Raw genomic sequence first — 22,808 nt, 5'->3', positions numbered from 1 at the left:
GCACAAACTTTTAATTAAAAAATGAATGCAAATCGAACATATAAACTTCTGTAATAAATTTACTTAAAAATAGAAACTGTGCGGTGCCAAAACAATAAAGGAAAAAACATGTGTTTGGAGTGTCGTCTAAGCCGCACGCAAACATTTATTCCCTCCGCCCCAACATATAATCATTTCTAGAGTTTGGACACGGTTCTTAAGAAAGTATGTAGAATTAAATAGGGAAATGTTGTGATTGGATGAAATGTAGAGGTATGTAGAAAAATTAAATGGTGGAGGGTTCTGATTAGTTGAGAAGAGAATGTTGGTGTAGAAGTTATTATATTTTGGGACAAATTCTAGAGACTAGAAATTGTTATATTTTGGGACGGGGGGGGGGGGGGGGGGGGGGAATACATGATAGTATTTCCGGACCGCACACTACACGTGCTCAAGAAATAAAGAGAATGCTCTTTGTTTATGTGTAGCAGAAACTCCTATATATAAAATTTAATATTCCATATTTCATTTGTATAGACCTGTGGTCATTGTCTGTCTCACTGTCTGCATGAGGAAACTCCTTACTGAATATTGAATCCACTGGTGGAGAAACCCTTTGTAGTCCCGGTTCGTAACCCCCCTTTAGTCCCGGTTTCCAAACCGGGAGTACCAATCCGGGACTAAAGATCGCTATCTTTAGTCCCGGGTGAAATAACCGGGAGTAAAGATCACCAACCGGGACTAAAGATGGCTCAGCCACCAACCGGGACTAAAGATGGCTCAGCACACCAACCGGGACTAAAGATAGAGCTGACCTTTTTTTTTTTTGCATGCCCCTGTTGCTGCATGGTTTATATATATATATATATATATATATATATATATATATATATATATATATATATATATATATATATATATATATATATATATATATATATATATATATATATATATATATATATATATATATATATATATATATATATATATATATATATATATATATATATATATATATATATATATATATATATATAAACCATGCATATATATGTTTCAATACATATATATGCATACATATATATATATATGTATTTATACATATATATGTTATGCAAATGCATATGTATATAGATATATATATGAACAAAATATATTTACATTATAGAAAATGTGTACACATGCATATAGAAACATATGTAGTCATGTATTAATTACAATCCATTATATGTCCTAGCTAGCTACGATTTCGACGTAGTAGTACTCGCTGCTAGCTTAGAAGCTAAGGACCGGTGAATTGTGTTTCCGTCGTAGTAGAATTCACCCTTGGGATCAAGGATTTCTTCGTTGATGAATCCCATGAGTTGTTCTTGAACCGCCGCGATAAATTCCTTGTGTGTGGTCAGGTTATCCCTCATGCGAATAAACTATATGAATGTATGAAATTGATTAGTAATTAAACAAGAAATCGCTACGTAATGAAATTTTGAATTTATTTGTACGTACATCGAGCTCTTTTGTGGTGATGATTTGGTCTGCAAGGCAGTGGCAATACTCGCACACGTAATAGCCGCACAAGTTAGTTCCCTGCTTTTGCTTTGCGCACTACAAATAAATGACAAACAACGAGAGATCTAATTAATATACACTTGTATGTATTTGAATCGGAGAAATATAAATGTAGAGCATGTGTACTCACAGGAAATTTGAACTTCCGCCTAAGTCTTTCTCTCCATTTGCCGCGGACCAAATGACGGAACCGATACCAAGCCCTACATGGAGTTTAAAGCTATGATTCGTAGTAGCAATTAACATAACAAGATTTTCTTAATTAACAAAGGAACTTATGACGGTACCTGTCTATAAGTTCGAAAACCTTGTCAAACGTAGACTCTTTTTTATCCATTGAGTCATATACGTTGACGGTGCAGGCCTCCAGGTCGATGAGTAAAAGCACCCAGTGGAATCTGCAATGTGCGTGGGATGCATTACATATGAAACACTTAGCAAGTTCGTACGGGAATGAAATTTGGTATGTAGGAAGACAGTAAAATTAAACTAACTCTGTGTTGTATGGCAACAGTATGAACGTCTTGTAATGCTGCGCCTTCAGGAGATGGACGAGATTGTCCTCTGTTTCTTGTGGATATTGGTCGAGCATTGCGACGTTTACTTTCCGAGGGTCGATGAATCCAGTATCGAAAACCCTCCGCCGTCGGGCCCTTTGAATCTCCATTCTACAACGATAAAAGGGAGTATATTATTTTCTATGGTCTACTTATATACAAGGACCTAATTAATTAAAGGAGACGTATAGTAAGAAATCTAACTGAACGATATACTTACAAAATCCAGCAACTCATAATACAGACGTCGAGGGCGTCCAGCTGGTATAGTTCGTAGATTCCCCTGAAATTGATCCAGAGAATGTCATCTCCTTGCAAGAAGTCCGTGTCCCTGATCCTCGCTCCGATCATCTCTCTACCGGTGGCGCTCATCTCCATGTACAGCTGATGGAACTTGTACATTTGTGTGGGTAGGGACTGCAGCAGCTCAGGCTTGACAAGCGGTTTACCGAGTTCGTACATGTATTTCACTTCCGCCTTTTCGATTGGTGCGACTCCTAGCAATTGATCCGTAGTTAGACCGGTGTTAGTAATAAATTGTTCTATCGTCATTTCTTTACCGGTCACCAACGGCTCGATCTCCTGGTTTGGTTGCTCTCCAAGCTGAGGGACTGGTTTGGACTTTCCAGAAGATGCTTTCTTCAGCGTTCGCTCATAGTCCGATAGCTTGATGGCCTCCTTGACAGATGCAGACATACCCCTGAAGAAGTTCCTGACACTGGGGTCTATAGGAATCTTCTTTTCTGGACTTCGAGGCTTGAATTGTCTCTTGACTTCTGATGCAACGTAAGCGTCAAGCTCCTCTTGCGTGCAATCGTACCCCGGGTCCTTGTTCTTGGCGGCGTCAACTTTCGCCATCTTTGTTGCCCTTGTGTGGGCAAGCGGTGGAGCTGGGGGGGCCCTTGACTTTGAAGGTGCCGGAAGAGGAGCTTGCGGGGGAGTAGGTGTAGGAGCACGAGGAGGAGTCGGTGCAGGATCCTGAGGAGTCGATGCTGGAGCCTGAGGTGGAGACGGTGCTGGCGGAGCATGAGGAGGAGACGGTGCAGGATCCTGAGGAGGAGATGGCGGAGCCGGAGGAGATGGTGCACGAGACGCCGCTTGTCGCCCAGGGAGGATGATGTACCGCCTGCGCCATAGAATAATGGCATGGCATGTGTCTCGTAGATGCGTCTCACCGTCTCCTCCAGGGTAATCCAGCTCGAGGTCCTCGTACGCGCCTTCGACCAACTCAACTTCGACCTTGGAGTATCCTGCTGGAATCGGCCTGCAGTGGTAAGTACCTGAAGGGTCCGTTGGGATGGCCATGCCCGACGCCACCTTCATGTTGTGAGAGATTATTTATTAGTAATCAACATATATAAGCAGCAACTAGCGGAATGGCTAAATCTTACCTTTATTGATAAGTTCTTGAAAGGAATATGCAGCTCACATGGTGTCCGCTGAGTGATGTCATCAACGGGACAGGTCGATTCGTCCTGTGTTTGCATGGCGTCCATGCTCTGTGATCCTACCTGCCCCGTTGAGGCGCAGCTGCTACGGTTTCCTGACGGGCTCACCATTGCAGGAGGAATGGTCGGCTGGGGATCATGGGACCGATGTGCGGCCATGCGTTCATCAACCTTCCTTGCAACCTCCTCTTGCATGTTGAGTTCGTAGCTCGATACCCGGAACTCTAGGTCTGCAATCTTCGCCTCGGTATCTCTCTTGCTCCTCATCCGACTCCTGTACGTGTGGATGTCCTCCTTGAAACCAATCTTCCAAGGAATCACCCCTTTCCCTCGAGTTCGTCCTGGATGCTCTGGAGTCTGCAGGGCGAGTGTCAGCTCGTCCCTATCTCTGTCTGGTCGGAACGTGCCCTGAGAGGAGGCCTCCACTGCATCTGTTAGTCGTCGCGCAGCCTCTTGTATCTGATAGCCGAAGACCAGTGAGCCATCAGCTGGGTTGAGCGTTCCACCGTGAGCATAGTACCAGAACTTCGATCGTTCCGGCCAATTGGCTGTTGCCGGTTCGATGCCCCTCTCAATCAAGCTAGCCTCCATCTGCTCCCACTTCGGCATCGCGACGCTATAGCCTCCTGACCCCAAGTGGTGATGGTACTTCTTCTTGGCGGCATTTTCTTTGTTTCTTTCCATCATCGCCTTCCCTTGTTCACCTGTCTTATATGCAACGAACTCGTCCCAGTGATCCCTTAGCTTTGGGAATGTGTCGAAGTTCGGTGTCTGCCCCTTCAGTATATACTTCTGGTACAGATCTCCCTTGAAGCTCTGAAACTGTTCTGCCATTTTCTTCAGAGTCCACCTTTTCACTTTGTCCTCTGTACCCGCAGGAAGGGTGAATGTCTCGAGCATTGTGGTCCACAGCATCTCTTTCTCCGAATCTGGGACAAAGCTCTCATGATCTCCGCGTGCCCTTGTTCTTCGCTAGTACACCGTACTGACATGCACGTTATCCCGCACAACCCAACCGCTGTGACGTACATAGTTCTTGGCGGCTTCGGCCGGGGCACTAGGACGTCCATCTTCTTCCACTTCCGTTATGATGTGCCGACCCTCAAGCTTCTTCGCTGCACCTCGTTGCCCGCGTGCCCTCTTCTGTCCAACGGAGGGTTGACTACCACTAGCCTCCTCCTCCTGGTTCCCCTCCACATCCCTTTCCACGTGCCCCTGCTGGTTCCCCTCCGCATCCCTCTCCACGTTCCCTTCCTCGTTCAAGTACTGGTTTGGATCCTCGTTCCCCTCTTCTTTATTCCAGTACTGGCTGCTTCCCTCCGCGATTGTATCGTACAATATCTGTTCCTCATCGCGGTCAGCCATCTGTTGATACAAGAAACATCTGCTAAGTCACGAGACATTTATGTTTTAACAATCTAATTCATGTATGCTAAGTGTAAATGTCGTACATTAGAACCCTACACAACCTTACGTGCTAAGTCTAATTACAAATCGTGATATAAGCTAAGTCTAGGTGACGTATATTATACAACCCTAGCTAGTAAATAATTATATACTAAGTCTAATTACAAATAAAATAATCTTATATTAAAACTCAAATAATATTACATGCTAATACTAAAATAGTCATGTATATGCTAAGTGTTTCGTGCGTATATGCTAAGTCTAATTAAGACTACAATAGTCAATTGCTACTTGTCGCACCAATTCCGTAGTCAATAATTACATACCAAGTCTAATTACAAATAAAGTAATATTATATTAAAACTCAAATAATATTACATGCTAAGACTAAAATAGTAATGTATGCTAAGTGTTTCGTGCGTATATGCTAAGTCTAATTAAGACTACAATAGTCAATTCCTAGGAGTCGCACCAATTCCGTAGTCAATAATGTCATACTAAGTCTAATTTGCAATAAAATAATCTTATATTAAAACTCAAATAATATTAGAACACTACACAATCTTATATGATAAGTCTAATTACAGGTCTAATAATCTTAATTACATTGCATTACAAATATAACAATCATTTATATTATTACGTCACTTGCCTGCTCCAATTTTCCTTCTAGGACTAGCTCTTCCACTCAGGCTTGACGGACGACTCCGACAACACGTCTTTTCTGCAAGATAAAAAAAATGTATTAGGATAAATGCGAAGTAACATATATATATATATATATACATGTATATATATATATACATGTATATATATATATACATGTATATATATATATATTGCATTTCACGTTAACGTTCGTCCTCGTTCGTTCGCTCGTTCACGTTCCCTAGCTCGTTCACGTTCGTTCGATCGTTCTCGTTCTCGTTCACGTTGTCGCGGCAACGTACGTTGACGTGTTCGTTCTCGCTCTCGTTCGTTCGATCGTTCTCGTTCTCGTTCGTTAACGGCGGTGTGGCGGCATCGGGGCGGCGGTTGGCGCGGCGGCGTGGCGACGGCGGCGGCGGCGTGGCGTTGTGGGGCCGTGGCGGCGGCGGCGTGGCGTGGCGGCGGCGGTATTGCGCGCGCGGCGGCGAAGGCGGCGGCGGCGTGGCGACGGCGGCGGCGGCGTGGCGTTGGCATGCGGCGGCGGCGTTGCGCGGCGTCGAAGGCGGCGGCGTCGAAGGCGACGGAGAGAGATCGAGATCGGAGAGATCGAGATGCATGAAGGGAGATGCGGCGGCTCTCACCCCAGAGATGCGGCGGCAGCGGAGGAGGCGGAGGCGGCGGCGAGGACGACGAGCTCGAGACGACGGCGAGATACGGCGGCGTCGGCGCGGGGATTTGCCCTAGGCAGTGGCGGCGAAGGAGAGAGGCCGAGAGAGATCGATCGGCCGAAAACGTTTAAGTGTTGGTGAAGAAGACGAGGGCGCACCGGGAATATATATACCCCTGGATCTTTACTCCCGGTTGTTCTCAACAACCGGGACTAAAGATATCTTTAGTCCCGGTTGTTGAGAACAACCGGGACTAAAGATATCTTAATATCTTTAGTCCCGGTTGTTGAGAACAACCGGGAGTAAAGAAAAGATCTTTAGTCCCGGTTGTTCTCAACAACCGGGAGTAAATATCTTTTCCCGCTATTTCGAAATTCTTTTTAAACCCGGTTAGGGTTAAGAACCGGGACTAAAGATTATAGCACTGCATATGATTTTCGCTTACATATGTGTTTATAAAATAGAAGTTAATGCATTAACATTATTTAAAGTACAAAGATTGATGACAATTACTTCGAAAAATTATTTTTGTCTGTAATAAATTAAGTGGATAAATCGTAATAAGCAAATATATGACTTATAATTAATAAAAATTCCAATATATATATATATATTCTTAGCATATATATGAATGATATTATTATATTGGTAAAAACTCTAATTAAGATATTAATGTACATACTGCATGATTTAAAATTAATAAAAATTGTAATCATCATATGTACTTAGCGTAGGAATTATATTAAATTAAATGCTAACAACTCTAATTAACATATGTAAATGCCACATGCATGATTTAAACCTTTTAAAAATTCGAATAGTCATATATAAGTAGCATATGAAAGATAGTAAATTAAATTGTGAAAAACTCTAATATATGAATGATAGTTTTAAAAATATATTAAATTTAATACTTTTAAAAATTCTCCAGTCAATTATAATTAGCATATGAATGATAGTAAATTAAATGTTAAAAACTCTAATTAACATATGAAATTGCCACTTGCGTGATTTAAAACTTTTAAAAATCCTCTAGTCAATTATAATTAGCATATGAATGCTAGTAAATTAAATGTTAAAAACTCTAATTAACATACATATGAAATTGCCACCTGTGTGATTTAAAACTTTTAAAAATTGTAAGTATCACATATAACTAACATATACATGATTTAAACTTGTTGAAACCTCTAATAATCGTGCGTAATTAACATATGCCATACATCAATTGATTTATATGGATAATCAATACATCCAAAATAGTTTACATCGTGTACACAATAATTACGGCATTACATCGGCGGTGACGGTTGACCGCACGTACTTTCTCCTCACTATTGTTCCCTCCTTGTGATCGCTGCGTGAGTAAGGGGTGTCTTCATTTGATAGGAGGATGCTAGGGTCAATCGTCACCGTGAAAGGGGGTTGCCCATCCAACTGATCGTAATCCTCGTCAGTCTTGTCCTCAACTCCGACGATTTTTCTTTTGCCTGGGAGAACCACTTGACGCTTAGGCTCATCAGGCCCTCTGCCCTTCTTTCCTTTGCTAGACATGTCCTTCACGAAAAAGACTTGCGTTACATCATTGGCAAGGACAAAAGGTTCGTCCGAGTATCCAACCTTGTTAAGGTCAACAGTTGTCATCCCACTGTCATCAATCATTACGCCTCCACCAGTCAACCTAACCCATTGGCACCGGAACAGAGGAACCTTGAGAGGACCATAGTCAAGTTCCCATATGTCCTCGATGGCACCGTAATATGTGGCAGTTGTTCCATCGTTTCCCATGGCATCGACACGAACAGCGCTGTTTTGGTTCGTGCTCTTCATGTCCTGGGCTCTCGTGTAGAATGTGTACCCATTGATCTCATATCCCTGGAATGTCGCGATAGACCCAGACGGTCCCCTCGCCAGGAAGGCAAGTTGTTGGTTGATCGACTCGTTACCCATGAGATGTTGTCGTAGCCACGCGGGGAAAGTATCAATGTGATGCCGTGTAATCCATGCATCGGACTTACCGATGTTCCTGGCGCGAACTAGAGCCAAGTGCTCCTCGATGTAAGGAGCTACCAATGAAGAGTGTTGCAGAACAGTGAAATGGGCTTTACGGAATAAATTGTTGTCTACCGTCATTATTGCTTTCCTTCCGAGAGTTCCCTTTCCCCGTAGTCTCCCTTCATGGCGTGATTCAGGTACCCCGATTGGGCGAAGGTCTTCGATAAATTCTACGCAAAATTCGATGACCTCCTCTGTTCCATAACCCTTGGCGATGCTTGCCTCTGGACGAGCACGGTTACGAACATACTTCTTCAGAACGCCCATGTACCTCTCGAAAGGAAACATGTTGTGTAGGTACATAGGCCCGAGAATACGGATCTCTTTCACAAGGTGACAAAGCAGATGCGTCATTATATTGAAAAATGAAGGTGGAAATATCAACTCAAAACTGACGAGACATTGCACCACTTCATTCTGAAGGGCTTCTAATCTATCCGGATCGATGACCTTCTGCGAAATTGCGTTCATGAATGCACATAGCTTTGTTATTGTTGCCCGGACATTGTCTGGAAGGATACCCCTTATTACAACTGGTAGCAGTTGTGTCATCAACACGTGACAGTCATGAGACTTTAGGTTTATGAACTTCTTCTCCTTCGTGCTTATTATTCGCTTGATATTCGTGGAGTATCCAGACGGTACCTTTATGCTCTCCAAGCATTCAAACATACTTTCCTTCTCTGCCTTGCTAAGAGTGTAGCTGGCAGGACTCAAGTAATGGCTTCTTTTCTCCTTTGGTTCCGGGTGAAGGTCGCCGCGTTGTTCCATATGCTTCAGATCATTACGTGCTTCCAGTGTATCTTTCGACTTTCCGTATACACCTAGGAAGCCAAGAAGGTTTACGCAAAGGTTCTTAGTGAGGTGCATCACGTCGATTGCGTGGCGTACGTCCAAGAATTCCCAATATGGTAACTCCCAAAATATAGAGTTCTTTTTCCACATCACCGCGTGACCATCTTCGCTCTCTATATGCTGGCTTCCAGGCCCCTTTCCGAACACTACTTTAAGATCTTTAACCATAGCAAACACTGTTTTCCCGCTGCGATGTTTAGGATTCGTACGGTGGTCGGCCTTATGTTCGAAGTGCTTGCCTTTCTTCCGTACCGGGTGGTTTGCTGCAAGGAATCGACGATGACCCATGTATACAACCTTCCTACAGTGCTTAAGATACGTACTTTCTGTTTCATCCATACAGTGAGTGCAAGCCTTGTACCCCTTGTTGGACTGTCCGGATAGGTTGCTAAGTGCAGGCCAATCGTTGATGGTTACGAACAGCAGCGCTCGTAGGTTAAACTCCTCCTGTTTGTCCTCGTCCCACACGGGGACACCTTCCTTCTTCCACAACTGTTTAAGATCTTCGACCAGTGGTCTTAGGTACACGTCGATGTCGTTACCAGGTTGCTTGGGGCCTTGAATAATAATCGGCATCATTATGTACTTCCTCTTCATGCATAGCCAGGGGGGGAGGTTGTAGATACACATCGTAACGGGCCAAGTGCTATGGCCGCTGCTCATCTCTCCAAAAGGATTCATGCCATCCGTACTCAAACCAAACCGTATGTTTCGTGCGTCCTTTCCAAATTCTTTAAATTTTCTGTCGATGTTTCGCCAGTGCGAACCATCGGCGGGGTGTCTCAGCATCCCGTCCTGTTGACGCTCTTCAGCGTGCCATCGCAACATTCTAGCATTCCCCTTGTTCCTGAACAAACGCCTTAGCCGTGGTATTATAGGAAAATACCACATCACCTTAGCAGGAATTCTCTTCTTTGTTAGCTGCCCGTCAACTTCTCCTGGATCGTCCCGTCTAATCTTGTATCGTAGTGCTTTGCAAACAGGGCATGCTTCTAGGTTCTCATACTCCTCACCGCGATATAGGATACAATCGTTCGGACATGCGTGAATCTTATGAACTTCCAGTCCTAACGGGCAGACTATCTTCTTAGCCTCGTACGTTGTCTCGGGCAATTTGTTTCCCCCCGGAAGAATGTTCTTGACGAGTTTCAATAAATCGCCAAATGCCTTGTCACTAACCCCATTTTTTGCCTTCCATTGCAACAACTCCAGAGTGGTATCCAACTTTTTGTGCCCCTGCTCGCAACCTGGGTACAACGAAGTTCTGTGGTCCTCCAACATCTTGTCCAATTTATGGGCCTCCTTTTCACTTTCGCAGTCTTCCCTGGCGTCCTGCAACATCTGACCAAGATCATCCGCAACGTCGTTACCATCAGCAGCTATTTCCTCCTCGCCCGTTTGATTTCCTTCAAATCCAACATACTAAGCAAAGTCCGGAATATTGTCGTCTTCCACTTCATCTTCTTCCATTTCAACACCTTGCTCTCCGTGGGATGTCCAACAATTATAGCTTGGCATGAACCCCGACTCAAACAAGTGGAAATGAATAGTCCTGGATGCAGAATACTCCTTCTGATTCTTACACTTATTGCATGGACAACAAATAAAACCCCTTTGCCTGTTAGCTTCGGCCACTCTCAAAAAATAGTGCACGCCATCAATAAACTCTTTGGACCGCCGATCAGCGTACATCCATTGCCGATCCATCTACATGAGTCAAAAAAACCGCACACAAATAATTATTCTTACAATAATGACAGTCATACAATAATTATAAGATATCTTTATTCATACAAAAATCATAAAATATTACACCAAATAATTCTTAAAAACTATTTGTAAAGTTTTAAACTAATTTTAATGTGTTTTACTTCTTTTAATTTTTATTTCAGTTTGTTTTCTATTATTTAATATTAACTTTCACTAGAGTTTTCCTTCTCAACTATTTTATAAAACCTTGTTTAGCAAATGAACTAAATTTCTATATATTCTTTCTTCCCCACACACATTTTCTCTCTCATCAACTTACAACTAAATTTTGGAGACAAAAAAAGTGTGCAAAACATAGGTGCAAATGTAGTATGACAAAAAAAACATTGGAGGATGAAGTTGCAAACCTTTTAGGCACCTCCGATTTGTATGTAATCACCAAAATAAATTCAATAGAAATTTTGGCATGACCTCCCCTCTTTTTTGAAGAAATTTTGAAGCTTGCTTGGGCAGCTGGAGGAGGAAGAAGACATATATATAGGGGTGGGACTTTAGTCCCGGTTGGTAGCACCAACCGGGGCTAAAGATCACCGGGATCATTAGTCCCGGTTGGTATTACCAACCGGGACTAAAGTTAAGATCTTTAGTCTCGGTTGGTAGCACCAACCGGGGCTAAAGATCACCGGGATCTTTAGTCCCGGTTGGTATTACCAACCGGGACTAAAGTTAAGATCTTTAGTCCCGGTTGGTGCTACCAACCGGGACTAAAGATCCCGGGGGGGCCTGACAGGTCCTGACAGCATTCGAACCGGGACTAAAGATGATCTTTAGTCCCGGTTGGTAACACAAACCGGGACTAAAGATCAAATATGCCCGTTACCCTTTTGAACCGGGACTAAAGATCATCTTTAGCCCCGGTTTTTATTGCATCCGGGACTATTGTGGAAATCGGCCGACCGACGAAAGATGGTTTCTCTACCAGTGATCACCAGTTCACCACCATATGGCACTAACACTGAGACCTCATCAGGTAGTAGCACTATAGTTTTCTCTGTGTAAACATGAATGATGAATTGCACAAAAAGTTAGCATGACCAGACGAATCTATATTTGGGTAAATTCAGATAAATCAGGTGTTTGAACAGCTGAAATTTGGGTGGTAATCCTCCATTCCTTCTGCAGAAAAACGTCAGGAACAAAAGCAGACTCGAGCTCATACAAGTCACTGAATTTCAAACCCTTTTCTTTTTTTTTTTGGGAAGGGGGGGGGGGAAGAACCTTCGGTCCCTCGCGTCGCTCTCGCGCAGGCGGCTCGGGGGGGTGAAAAACCCTAGCCGCCCGCGCCTCCACTCCCTCCCCACCGCCTCACCGCCGCCGGAGCTCGCCGGCGGCAAAGCCGGCAGCGAGCAGGGAAGGCGGCGACGAGACCCTTCCTTCCTGGCGACTCCCCCCTGGCGCGACGTGGACGGGACGACGCCGGCGAAGTCCCTCCACCACGGTCGGAGGTGGCGACGGCGGCGCGATGCGGGGAGGCAGCAGATCCGGCGCCTCCAAGGCCGGATCCGGCCACCCCGCGCCTGGATCTGGTGCGACGGCGGCGTGAGGTGGCTGGGGGGCGGCGGCAACAGCTCAGCGGCGGCGTGGCCGGCCCGGTGCGGCAGCGTGGGCGCGGTGGCGGCGGCTCGACGGCTGGGACGGTGGCAGCCTGGAGGCGGTGGCGGCTGGGAGCGGCGGCAGCAGCACGGGCGGCCCGGTGCGGCTGCCCGGGCGCGGCGGCTGGGAGGCGGCAGCTCAGCGTGGGGCCGGTTCGGGCTGCCCGGGCTCGCACGGCTCGGCAGTGCGGCCGTCCGAATGGCAGCCCATGGCGCGGCTCGGCGGTGCGGCCGCGAGCCCCCATGGCGCGGGTAGGCCTCGGCAGCCGGGCAGCCAGGGTGCCGCTGCAGTGCCCTCCTCGGCCAGGTGGGCTGTGCGGCGCGGCCAGATGGGGTGCGGCGACCGGGTGACGGGGCGCCGGTGGGTTGTGCCGGAGCCGAAGCAGCAGTAGCTTCACTGGCGTCGGCTCAAGCCCAGATGGCAGTGTAAAGGGAGCTGGTGGCGGTTGGTCGTCTTCTCCGTTGCCGGTCGGCACCCTCGCCCTTCCTGGAGCTCCTCCCCTTCTCTGTGGGGAGTTTCTGGGTTGGATTGAGGCGGCAACTCGTCAGCGGGGGAAGCCTAGGCTGCCAAAGCAATGCCATCCAGTCCCGGGTTCTCCTTTCGTCCAAAGTTGGCGAGGAGGCCGGCGGGTGGTGGAACGGAGGGGTCCTGGGCCAGCTCTCAGGGGCGGTGGTTGATGTTGGCTGACGGAGGGGCGTCAGTGCAGTGTGGTTCGATGAAGTCAGCCGACGGAGGAGCGTTGGTGCAGTATGGCGGAAGCTACGTGCTGCCATTTGTCTGTGTGGTGGTTCTGAGTTGGTGGACGGTGATCTGCAGTCAAGGTTGTAGGGTCCCAGGCGAAAGCCTAGTCTGGTGGTGCACCGGGCCAGCAGCGGCTACGTCTTCGGGCGTCGTAACCTTCTTGGGGCATTGTCGAGGGGTACCCTCTTCCTTTCTTGATGAGCTTCTCTGGGTGAAAACTACATCTTTTTTAGATAGGCGATGACGGCATCCTGGATGTCGTGACCACCGTGGTGGCATCGTTTTCGGAGTCTTGTCTCTGTGGTGTTGCCATAGGCCTAGCGGCATTCGGCCACGCTTAGCGGGGGTCGTTTGGTGCTAGGCTTCACCCTCAGCGGTTTGTGCTTGGGTGGTAGTGCGTGGTGTGTTGTCATGCACCTTGGTGCATTGTGATGTTTTTTTTTTATAATTTTTACTCTTCTTTAATACATTCGGATGGCCTCCTTCGGCCTTCCCGGCGAAAAAAAAAACCCTTTTCTTTTGCCAGAGAGAACGAAGGTATCTGCTGCGAAAACCTGAGGTTCTCTTTCTCAGGTATCTCCAGTATCTCCTTCCCAATGTGAGGCTTGAACACAAGCTATGTCCATCTAGTCATCTACTTTACTCAGAGGAGAAAACAGTGTGCTGCCTTCAGAGCACCTGATGATCTTGCCAATGGCATACTCAAGACACAGCTACTGATTGTGGGAGGAGCCCAATCAGGTGAACCAGTTCTTGCAGATGGCTCAAATCTCACCTACCTTTGGGAAAAAAAATAATTTGCCGATTTGAATCGCACATGGATTTGCAGTTTCCAATTTTAAAGATGCCACAACTGATCATGGTGTATCCTGCTCCAACCATTGCTTCTCCTGTTCGGGTTCAGGGCAAACCTCTAGCTATATCAAATGCAATCTGAGTGGCTCCAGCTTTGATTTCGGCTATCCAGAGATAGAGATTGGGGAACTTATCATGGTCACTGTGCAGTGCCCAAATTTGTTCATGTTCAAACTTATCACATGACCGGACTTGTGGAATTCAGAAACAGGATACACGCAACTAGTGAATTCAGTGTTCTGTCTCGTGTCGAGAGAAATGTAATGGATGAGAGCAATAGAAGGAAATGTTGAATCCAACTCACTTGGAAGAGCTGCAGTATCTAGTTCCAGTAACCCTTCTACAATGCATGTTTCTCCGAAGCAAAAGCTTCGGCGAGCAACAGGCAATTCTTGATCAGTCCATTTCGCCTCTTGCGCATTCATAGCTTTGTGCTCCAGCCAGCCAAGTGAACTGAACTTTGAGGCTGGATGTATCAATGTGATCTATTCGAGCATAGACTCTTGGCATGAAATCGTGGTCGTCATACAGTGCCCAGATCTGATCAACTTCAATCCAGTTGACATCTCTAAACTTGCCAAAATCACAGAGGTCTGGATAGTGGTAGGCAATCACAGGATTGTTCAGTCCTGACTTTTTTGGGAATATGCGAGGAGCGCATCATTGTATTAAGAAGGAATAAAAGTATGTACAAAGTGGGTCAGAAATAAAAAACGAAAGGGACAAGATATAGGAGGGGAAACGAAGAACAAAAGCCTAATCTCCAACTAAATTTGGCGACCCTTCTCCATTCACAATGACTACCACAACAGGGATTGCGGCTTTAGCCAGCCGCCAAAGCTCCGCTTCACCCGTCATAACCCTTGCAATCTCCGCCCATGTTCTGCTCTTCTGGTTGAAGACCCAATTGTTTCTTTCCTTCCAAATCGTCCACGCTACCAGTGTTGCGATGGTGTCGAATCCCCGGCGATGTTCCTTGACCATCTTCTTATGGCTGTCATACAACCAAGAATGAAAAGAGGGCTCATTGAGCGGTAAACATTGGGAATGCCCAATAGCTCTAAGAGCAATCCACCAAAGTTGCCGAAGAAGCAGTATCACCAGCTTCTTTTTGGTAATTCTGTTGATCTCCTATTCTCCTTCATGTTCTGCATTTCTTTCCCCATGGATGTCCAATTTGATGGGGACATGATGTTCAGTAGATAGACTTACAGCTGAATTATCAATATTTGCACATAATTAGAACCAGCACTAGGAGCTCAAGCTGCAGCTGGTGAAGGCACCATGATCTGCTCAACATTTGAACTTGTTTCTGTATCCATGTGTTCCCTCGGTTGAAGAAAGCTTAATGTACTGGGTCTGCTGTGATATCGGCGCCAAAACGCTTCTGACGAAGTTCGGTAATCGCTTGCTGAAGCTAAAAGGAATCTCGACGGCACAGCCTGCTCATGCAGCTTGAATGCAAAGAAGTTCTTACTCCCTTTTGTTTGAGAGATGTTTAGATTTGTGTGCTGCTTTCATGGAAGCATACTCCCTTTTGCTGTCATACTACAAAGATCTCTTCATATGATCACACAGTATTAGATGAGCTTCTGAAACCAAGTTGAGAGCAGATTCAGCACCAGAAAAGAGTGTTTTTATCAGGATAAAAGCCACAGGGCAAAGTTTGTCATGTTGATATTTTAATGTGGTGTCATCTGCTGTTGCCTCCACTTGAAGAACACCATACCAGTCCAAAGTCTCAGTAGGTTTTCGCCTCTGCTGAAGAATGAACTTCGCAGACAGTTAGCAGCTGATAAATGTTGTCAAGATCTGGAAAAGGCCTTTGGCACAAAAATTGTCCTTGTTTTCCAACTTCTTCACTGCAATTTATCTGGCCCTTACAGCCTCTTCTCTGTTGCATTCCAATATGTAAAAAAAATAAAATTTAGTGCATCAGTTCCTGCATACATACAAAAAAAATCACTAATAGAGAAATGTCAACTGTGTGACACATGCACCCAAAAAACAAGGCAAAATTTCTTGTGCACAAACACCACCTCCTATTTCAAAGATTGACTAGGAAACAATCTTACAATACTACATGGATACCAACATCGCATACATGTAGTAGTGTAGCTTGGAAACAATCTTAATAAAAAAATCACTAATTATCTTGATATGTTCTGGGTTATTAGTAATTTATGAGTCATTCCATTTATCATTCTCTGCCAAACCTAGCAAGTAGGATGTGTTCCAAGTCAATGGTATTGGAGTCGACACAGAAAAATAAAAAGGTGTATTTTCGGGACAAGTAACAGAATGACAGAACTACAGAAAGCCAAAAATGAGTAGCGTGCATCTTCGATGTTCTTACGTTTCCAATTAAATCACTGAACACACTAAAAACTGTGTAGAGTACTACAGTTCCTGGCCTTATCTTTTTCTGGCAAAATTGGGTACACTAATTTATTGATTACAATGTACTGAAAGAAAGAAAAAAGATACTGACTGCAAGTCTGCAACCCTTCCATGGGCATTGTTCAGTAATCAGTAGCAGAGGCCTCTGCAATGGAATGTCAGGATGGGTTTTGAACATAACTTATCCCTGGGTAAAACATTGATGGTATTAAGGTTAATACAGAAAGTACAGGTTCATACATACAGGAGCATGCTGCCAGACAACACTATATGCTGACAACAGTTCCAACAGGAGTCAGGGCTCAGGAGCCAAACACAACTTATGTCATTTTGACAGGATTTCACAATAGCATTTGAAATTAGGAAAATCACTGAACACATAAAACACTTGTAGAAAAGTTGTACTGATTGCAGTGCAGCCCCTTCCACAGGGTGGCAGCCAGCAGAGGCAACTGTAATAGAATGCATGTTATGATGGTTTTGAACAGGGCTTATCCTTGGCAAAACATGGCATTTGACAAGTAAGAGAGGCCACATAATTAGAATGTTAGTAACAGGTTTCTGAATAGATTACAGGTAAGGCATATATGTACACAGAAAATGAGTAGAACCATACATCAAGATATATCATAATTAAGACCAAATTTCAGTTCTACTGTCTCAAGAGTCTGCTATGGCATTCGTAAGTCATGGAGTGTCTGTTATGGGTGGAATTAAAGTGCTTGGTGAGGTTGCGAAGGAGTGGTGGATGGGTGGCTGAGGCCCTAGCACTCATGGATACCAGAGCGTCAGCCGCCACTGCTGCCTTTGTGCCTGGCACACCTCTCATGCCACTCCAGCCCATAACAGTGTTCCTATACAGGAAAACATCAGGAACAGAAGCTGGATCGAGCTCATAGAAGCCACGGAGCCTGCCACCTCTTTCTTCTGTCAAAAGGAAGGAGGGGATTCGGTGAGAAAACCTCAAACGATCTCTTGTAGGTATCTCCACAACTGTATTTCGCTTGTCAGGCATGAACACTGCTCTGAAGCCATTAAGTTGGGTCAGAGGAGAGATTTTTATACTTTCTTCCGTGCGCCCAACAATCTCACCGATGACAAACTCGCAAGTATCTACGCTGGGAGGAGTCCAGTTCTTGTAGATGCACCAAATTTCACCTACTTGCGGAAGAATTTCAATCTGCCGGTTTGAGCCATTCTGTCCTGTATGTACTAAATGAGAGAAAGAATAATTTCTCTCATACCTGGCTTTCCAGTCCCGGATTTTAAATTTACCACAAGAGACTGGTAAGTCCTGCTCCAACCACCGTTTCTCCTGCTCATATTCAGGAGAAGCCTCAAGCCAGATCAAATGCACTATGAATGGTTGTCGCTCGACTTTGCTTATCCAACCATAGAACTTGGGGAATTTATCAACATCACTGTATAAAGCCCAAATCTACCCAGGTTCAAACTTCTCATATGTGCGGTCATCTTCGAAGTTATGGAATTCTGGATCAGGATATGAAAAAATAGTTGGGGTTGGGGAAGGGCAGCCTGGCCCAGAATTATTTTTTTTTAGATAATGGAATATAATATCCCGGCCTTTACTCAAAAGAGCTACAGCCAATTATTACATAGTAGTTTTCATGAACATAGTGTAAATCTAAATGAATAGAACACACCGAAGATCACTATTATTGAAACTAGCCTAACGTAAGGAGATCACAATTATTGAAGTCTATTTGTAAATCTCCAACCATAATTGGCAAATAGTTGCATAACCGTGGTCTCCAACTTTCGGCATGCAACCTTCAGAAACTCTTCATCTTCATCACACCTTTGTAGTTGTGCCCAAAACCAGAGCCAATGAGTTGCCCTGAAAATAACCTGCATATAGGAAAATGATGGTGATTTGTCAAAAACCATATCGTTCCTACTCAGCCATATTATTGCCCAGAATTATTGCCAAAACCATTGGCAACGTGGCCATTTTTGGGCAAGGATGAGTTTTTTTCAGAAGAAAGACTCTCCTTTTGTGCTTCAGAAAGATTCTCCGTTTGTTCATTTCCAGGATCCTTTCTACTACTTCTACTGTCAGTCGTCAAATCAATGAGTGTACTGCCCTTTTTCTTGCCAAGGGAGATGTAAGAGTCCAGGGTGACAGAAGGAAATATCATATCCATGTCAATGGGGAGACAAGAAGTGTCAAGTTCCATAAACCCTGCCGGGGCACCTACTTTTTCATTTCCAGTTGTCCTGTAACAGGGGATATTATGAGAAAATCGAAGCAACTCACTCGATGCTATCACAACTGCAGATTTGTCTTTAGCTGCCGCAAATAAACTCACAAAGCCTTTAATCCTGACTAATGGGATAACAGTGATACCATCATTAACTGAGAAACCTGACAATATTTCAACAACTTCATAATCATAAGACCGATGGCTGTCTGCATCTGAATTCCACTGCATGCTCCAATCCTTATAAAGAGCCCATAACTCACCCTTATTAAGATATACTTCATAGGCAATCCTCTTTTTGCCTTTTGTCCATGAAACAATGTGAGAGAACATGAGTCTGTCATGTTGACCCTAAGCAAAACTTACCACAAGCAACAGGTTGTTCTTCATCAGCCCATTTCTTCTCTTCTTCACTTGCTGCATTGTACTCCAACCAAGTGAGATGAGCTTTGAAGCTGGATGCATCAAAATGTTCAATTCGAGCATAAAATCTTGGCATGCCATCAAGGTCGTCGTAAAGGGCCCATATCTGACCAAGTGAGAACATATTAATATCCCTGAGCTTCTCAAAATCATAGAAATCTGGATATGGGGACGGAAGTTCTAAAGAACAGGAATGCTCATTCTGACGAACAGTATTAGTAGCTTCAGCATTGGCATTGTCCTTATCATCTGTGTCTGAAGTTTTTCCTTTACCTTGAATGTCTACTTTTCTTGTCATAGGAGGTGGATTATATTGTCTGTCAGCTCTATGGGCAGTATCACCGAACGTTTTCTTACGATTCAAGTGAACAGAAAATGGAAGATCATTCTTCTTTTACTTCCTTTTACCATTGGAGTTCAGTCTACTGTTGCCATCAACATCTTTCTTTCTGTTAGCTGGTCTGGAGACACCAGAGGAGGCCGCATATATACTGTGGGAGAGACAGATTGGCTGAGAGGAATCACCAAACCTGTTGGAACTATCACTATTCTTCTGAAAGGTTACCTTTTTTTGCAAAGAAAGATCTTCATGATGTTCTGCAGACAGCAGGCGACAAACATGTGCTTCAGACTGATTCACCTTTAGCCGAATAGCTACACGATTTGCCATTCTTTCCTCATGGCTGTCCACTTTGCTGGTGACTTTATGTCCAGCGGGGGATGATTGTGACACATGAAACTTGCGAGCTTTTTTTGTCTTTGGACCTTCTGAATGATCACCAACTGATGACAACCCTTTGCAACCATCATTGTTATTTTCTTCCCTATTGAGGAAAATGTCAGGAACAGAACCAGGATCAAGCTCTAAGAAGCCACAAAGCTCACCACCTCTTTCCTCTGTCAAACGGAAGGAGAGTATTTGATGAGAAAACCTCAAACGATCTTTTATAGGTATCTTCAGAACTCCCCTACGCTGGTCAGAAGGAAACTTTTATAGTTGCTTCCGTGCGCTCAACGATCTCACCGATGGTGAACTCGCATGTAGCTTTGCTGGAAGGAGTCCAGTCAAATGTCCAGTTCATGTAGATGGACCAAATTTCACCTACTTACGGAAGGATTTCAATCTGCCAATTTGAGTCAATATGTCCCGTATTTACTAAATGAGAGAAAACATCATTTCCGTGATACTTGGTTTTCCAGTTCCGAATTTTAAATTTACCACAGCTGATAGGTATATCCTGCTCTAACCACCGCTTCTCCTGCTCCTGTTGAGGACAAGGCTCAAGCCAGGTCAAAAGCACTGTGAATGGCTGTAGCTTGACTTTTCTTATCCAACCATATAACTTGGGGAATTTATCAACTTCACTATATAAAGCCCAAATTTGTCCACACTCAAACTTCTTACATGAGCGTCCTTCTTCAAAGTTGTGGAAATCTGAATTAGGAATTGCAAAATAAGTGGAGGAATACCTTGGCACAGTGAAATTGTTAAAACCATTGGCATTATAACCAGTTTTTTTCATGGATGTGTCTGTTTAGAAGAAAGATCCATCTGATCTTCTGTAGACAGCGGGCAGCAATTATGTGCCTTAGAGTGATTCTGCTTCTGCCGAATGGCTGTATGTGTTGCATTTCCTTCCTCATGGTGGTCCACTTTGCTGGGTACTCTATGTCCAGCAGGGGATGATCGTGGCACAGGACACCTCCGAGCTCTTTTCTTCTTTATATCTTGTTAATACTCATCAAATAAAGACCACTCATCGCAGCCATCGTTGTCATTTTCTTCTCTATCCTTACCACGAACTTTAGTTGGGACAATATCAGGAAAATCAATGTGTCCTCTCTTCCTTGCCAGCATATTCCCTTGAGACCTTGAAGAACCTATAGCTTTTGCAGCGGAGCTCTTCTTCCCAAGTGCTTCTTTTCGTCTATGAGGTGCCTCATCGGTGGATGCTTGGATCTTCCATTGATAAAAAAAAGCTAATTTCAGTAACAATAAACAGAAGACAAATTCCAAATGGGCAGGGAAAATAATTTCCCTGCATTAAATATACTATGACACAGTCAGTTAAACCCACCTTTTTGTGACAAGTCTTCTCTTCAGTGAAAGCAAGTTCCTGTGTGGTCAAGCAAATTGTAGTGAAAACTAAATGAAATAGCTAAGTGCAACAACCAGAAAACTTATGCATCACCTCTTCCTCGTCCTTGTGAAGATCTGGATACAGCGTCAAAATTAAAGCATCAAAATTAGGATCAACCTTCAAGGAATGACTACTTGCAGGGGTGCGGCATGCTGGGCATTCATCATTTCTGTAAAAACAATGTGCCACTCAGATTATCATAAAAAGTAAGTACCACATTCTATTTCAAAACCCCAGTCAGGTCTATTCTTTCGAAATGACATTGACAGAATTTTAGATGAATAATGTTAGGGACCATACCCAAGCCGCATGGATTTTTCTATGCAGTCCCTACAGAACCGGTGCAAACACTCCGTAATTATCCTTGCCTTCTGGATAATACCTGCAATAGGGCCGTAATGCATTCAGATGATCAGCTATGCACAGTTTGTGCAGAGATGCTAGTTAAAATTTCACAGATGAGAAGCTTACTCAACCTAGCGTAATAAACTCTGTCTAGTTGTGCTTCTCTAAAATATGTAGAACATGAGCATAGTGATGTAGCTTTTACCAAAGTAAAACAGGTATGTTCTCTAGTCATCTTGTTATTTATCAGTGGACAGCAATTATACACAATATTTTTTTATGCGAACTATATACATACTTGGATAACAGAAATATGTGGACTACTAACTTTGCTGCTTCACTTTTATAAAAAATAGTGATTAAAAAATCTTACATCTACAGAACAATATCCAACATGCCAATGACAATATGAAGTGAAACTGTAAAGAGGGAATTGTGCAAAGTAAAGAGGGTTTTTATCTCTACATCTGGAAGCAAGTTAGGGAAAGCATATTCTTACCTAAGCATATAGGGCACTGCACTTCCTTCCGTATATCCATTAACTTCACTAGTATAAACCTGTATGAGAAACAATATTTAGATACCAACTTAGCCCGCGCGAATGCGCGGGCATGCATCGTAGATTTGTTTGATACACTTATAAAATGAAAACATTTGTTGCACATCAAAAATATGATTTCTCCATATGTTTTTGATCAGTATTTCTTGCGTGAATAATTCTCAGCAATTATTTATAATCTTCTTCATCGTCTTTTTTAGACTTTTTTTCATTGGAAAACATATATACCATTTTTTTTGCGAGGAACATATATACCAAATCAAGTGTAACATAAAAGTGGTGTTTTTCTTTTTTAAAAAAATTGGATTACTGATATAATGTTGTCAATTTTTTATTAATGGATGGATTGGGTGGGACATGAGGCTTTTTTAGCCTAACATGAATACGCTAGGATGGCTAAATATAATTGGACAATATTATTTTTGGAATATGATATATCATCAATACATGCTAGAATAAAATAAATAGCGGAAGGTGGAGAGGAGGGGATTTGTTTTCTTATATATATAAATCTACTATTATAAAAATTTAAGATGTTTTTGCCGAACAAAATTTCGTAAGTCGCTCCTA

General features: G+C 43.8%; 1 protein-coding gene and 1 pseudogene across 1 annotated transcript; both read right to left on the bottom strand.

Moving 5' to 3' along the window:
* Nucleotides 1-7,478: 7,478 nt before the first annotated feature.
* On the bottom strand, nucleotides 7,479-10,881 carry LOC136354070 (uncharacterized; annotated as a pseudogene).
* Nucleotides 10,882-14,904: 4,023 nt separating this feature from the next.
* Nucleotides 14,905-21,914, bottom strand: LOC107276803 (uncharacterized). The gene is made up of 16 exons (XM_066305750.1): nucleotides 21,806-21,914; nucleotides 21,635-21,716; nucleotides 21,386-21,503; nucleotides 21,272-21,310; nucleotides 20,991-21,153; nucleotides 20,304-20,628; nucleotides 20,218-20,243; nucleotides 19,834-20,090; nucleotides 19,759-19,790; nucleotides 19,137-19,519; nucleotides 18,768-18,934; nucleotides 18,368-18,417; nucleotides 17,793-17,969; nucleotides 17,371-17,573; nucleotides 16,033-16,090; nucleotides 14,905-15,208 (listed from the first exon to the last, which is right to left on the bottom strand). Exons 1-16 carry the CDS (start codon nucleotides 21,912-21,914, stop codon nucleotides 14,905-14,907), a joined length of 2,493 nt encoding a protein of 830 aa, XP_066161847.1.
* Nucleotides 21,915-22,808: the final 894 nt, after the last annotated feature.

The sequence above is a fragment of the Oryza sativa genome, chromosome 11 (assembly GCF_034140825.1).
Source record: "Oryza sativa Japonica Group chromosome 11, ASM3414082v1".
Classification (NCBI taxonomy): Eukaryota; Viridiplantae; Streptophyta; class Magnoliopsida; order Poales; family Poaceae; genus Oryza; species Oryza sativa.
The sequence above is the reverse complement of the archived record's forward strand: the minus strand, read 5'-3'. Positions and strand labels throughout refer to the sequence as shown.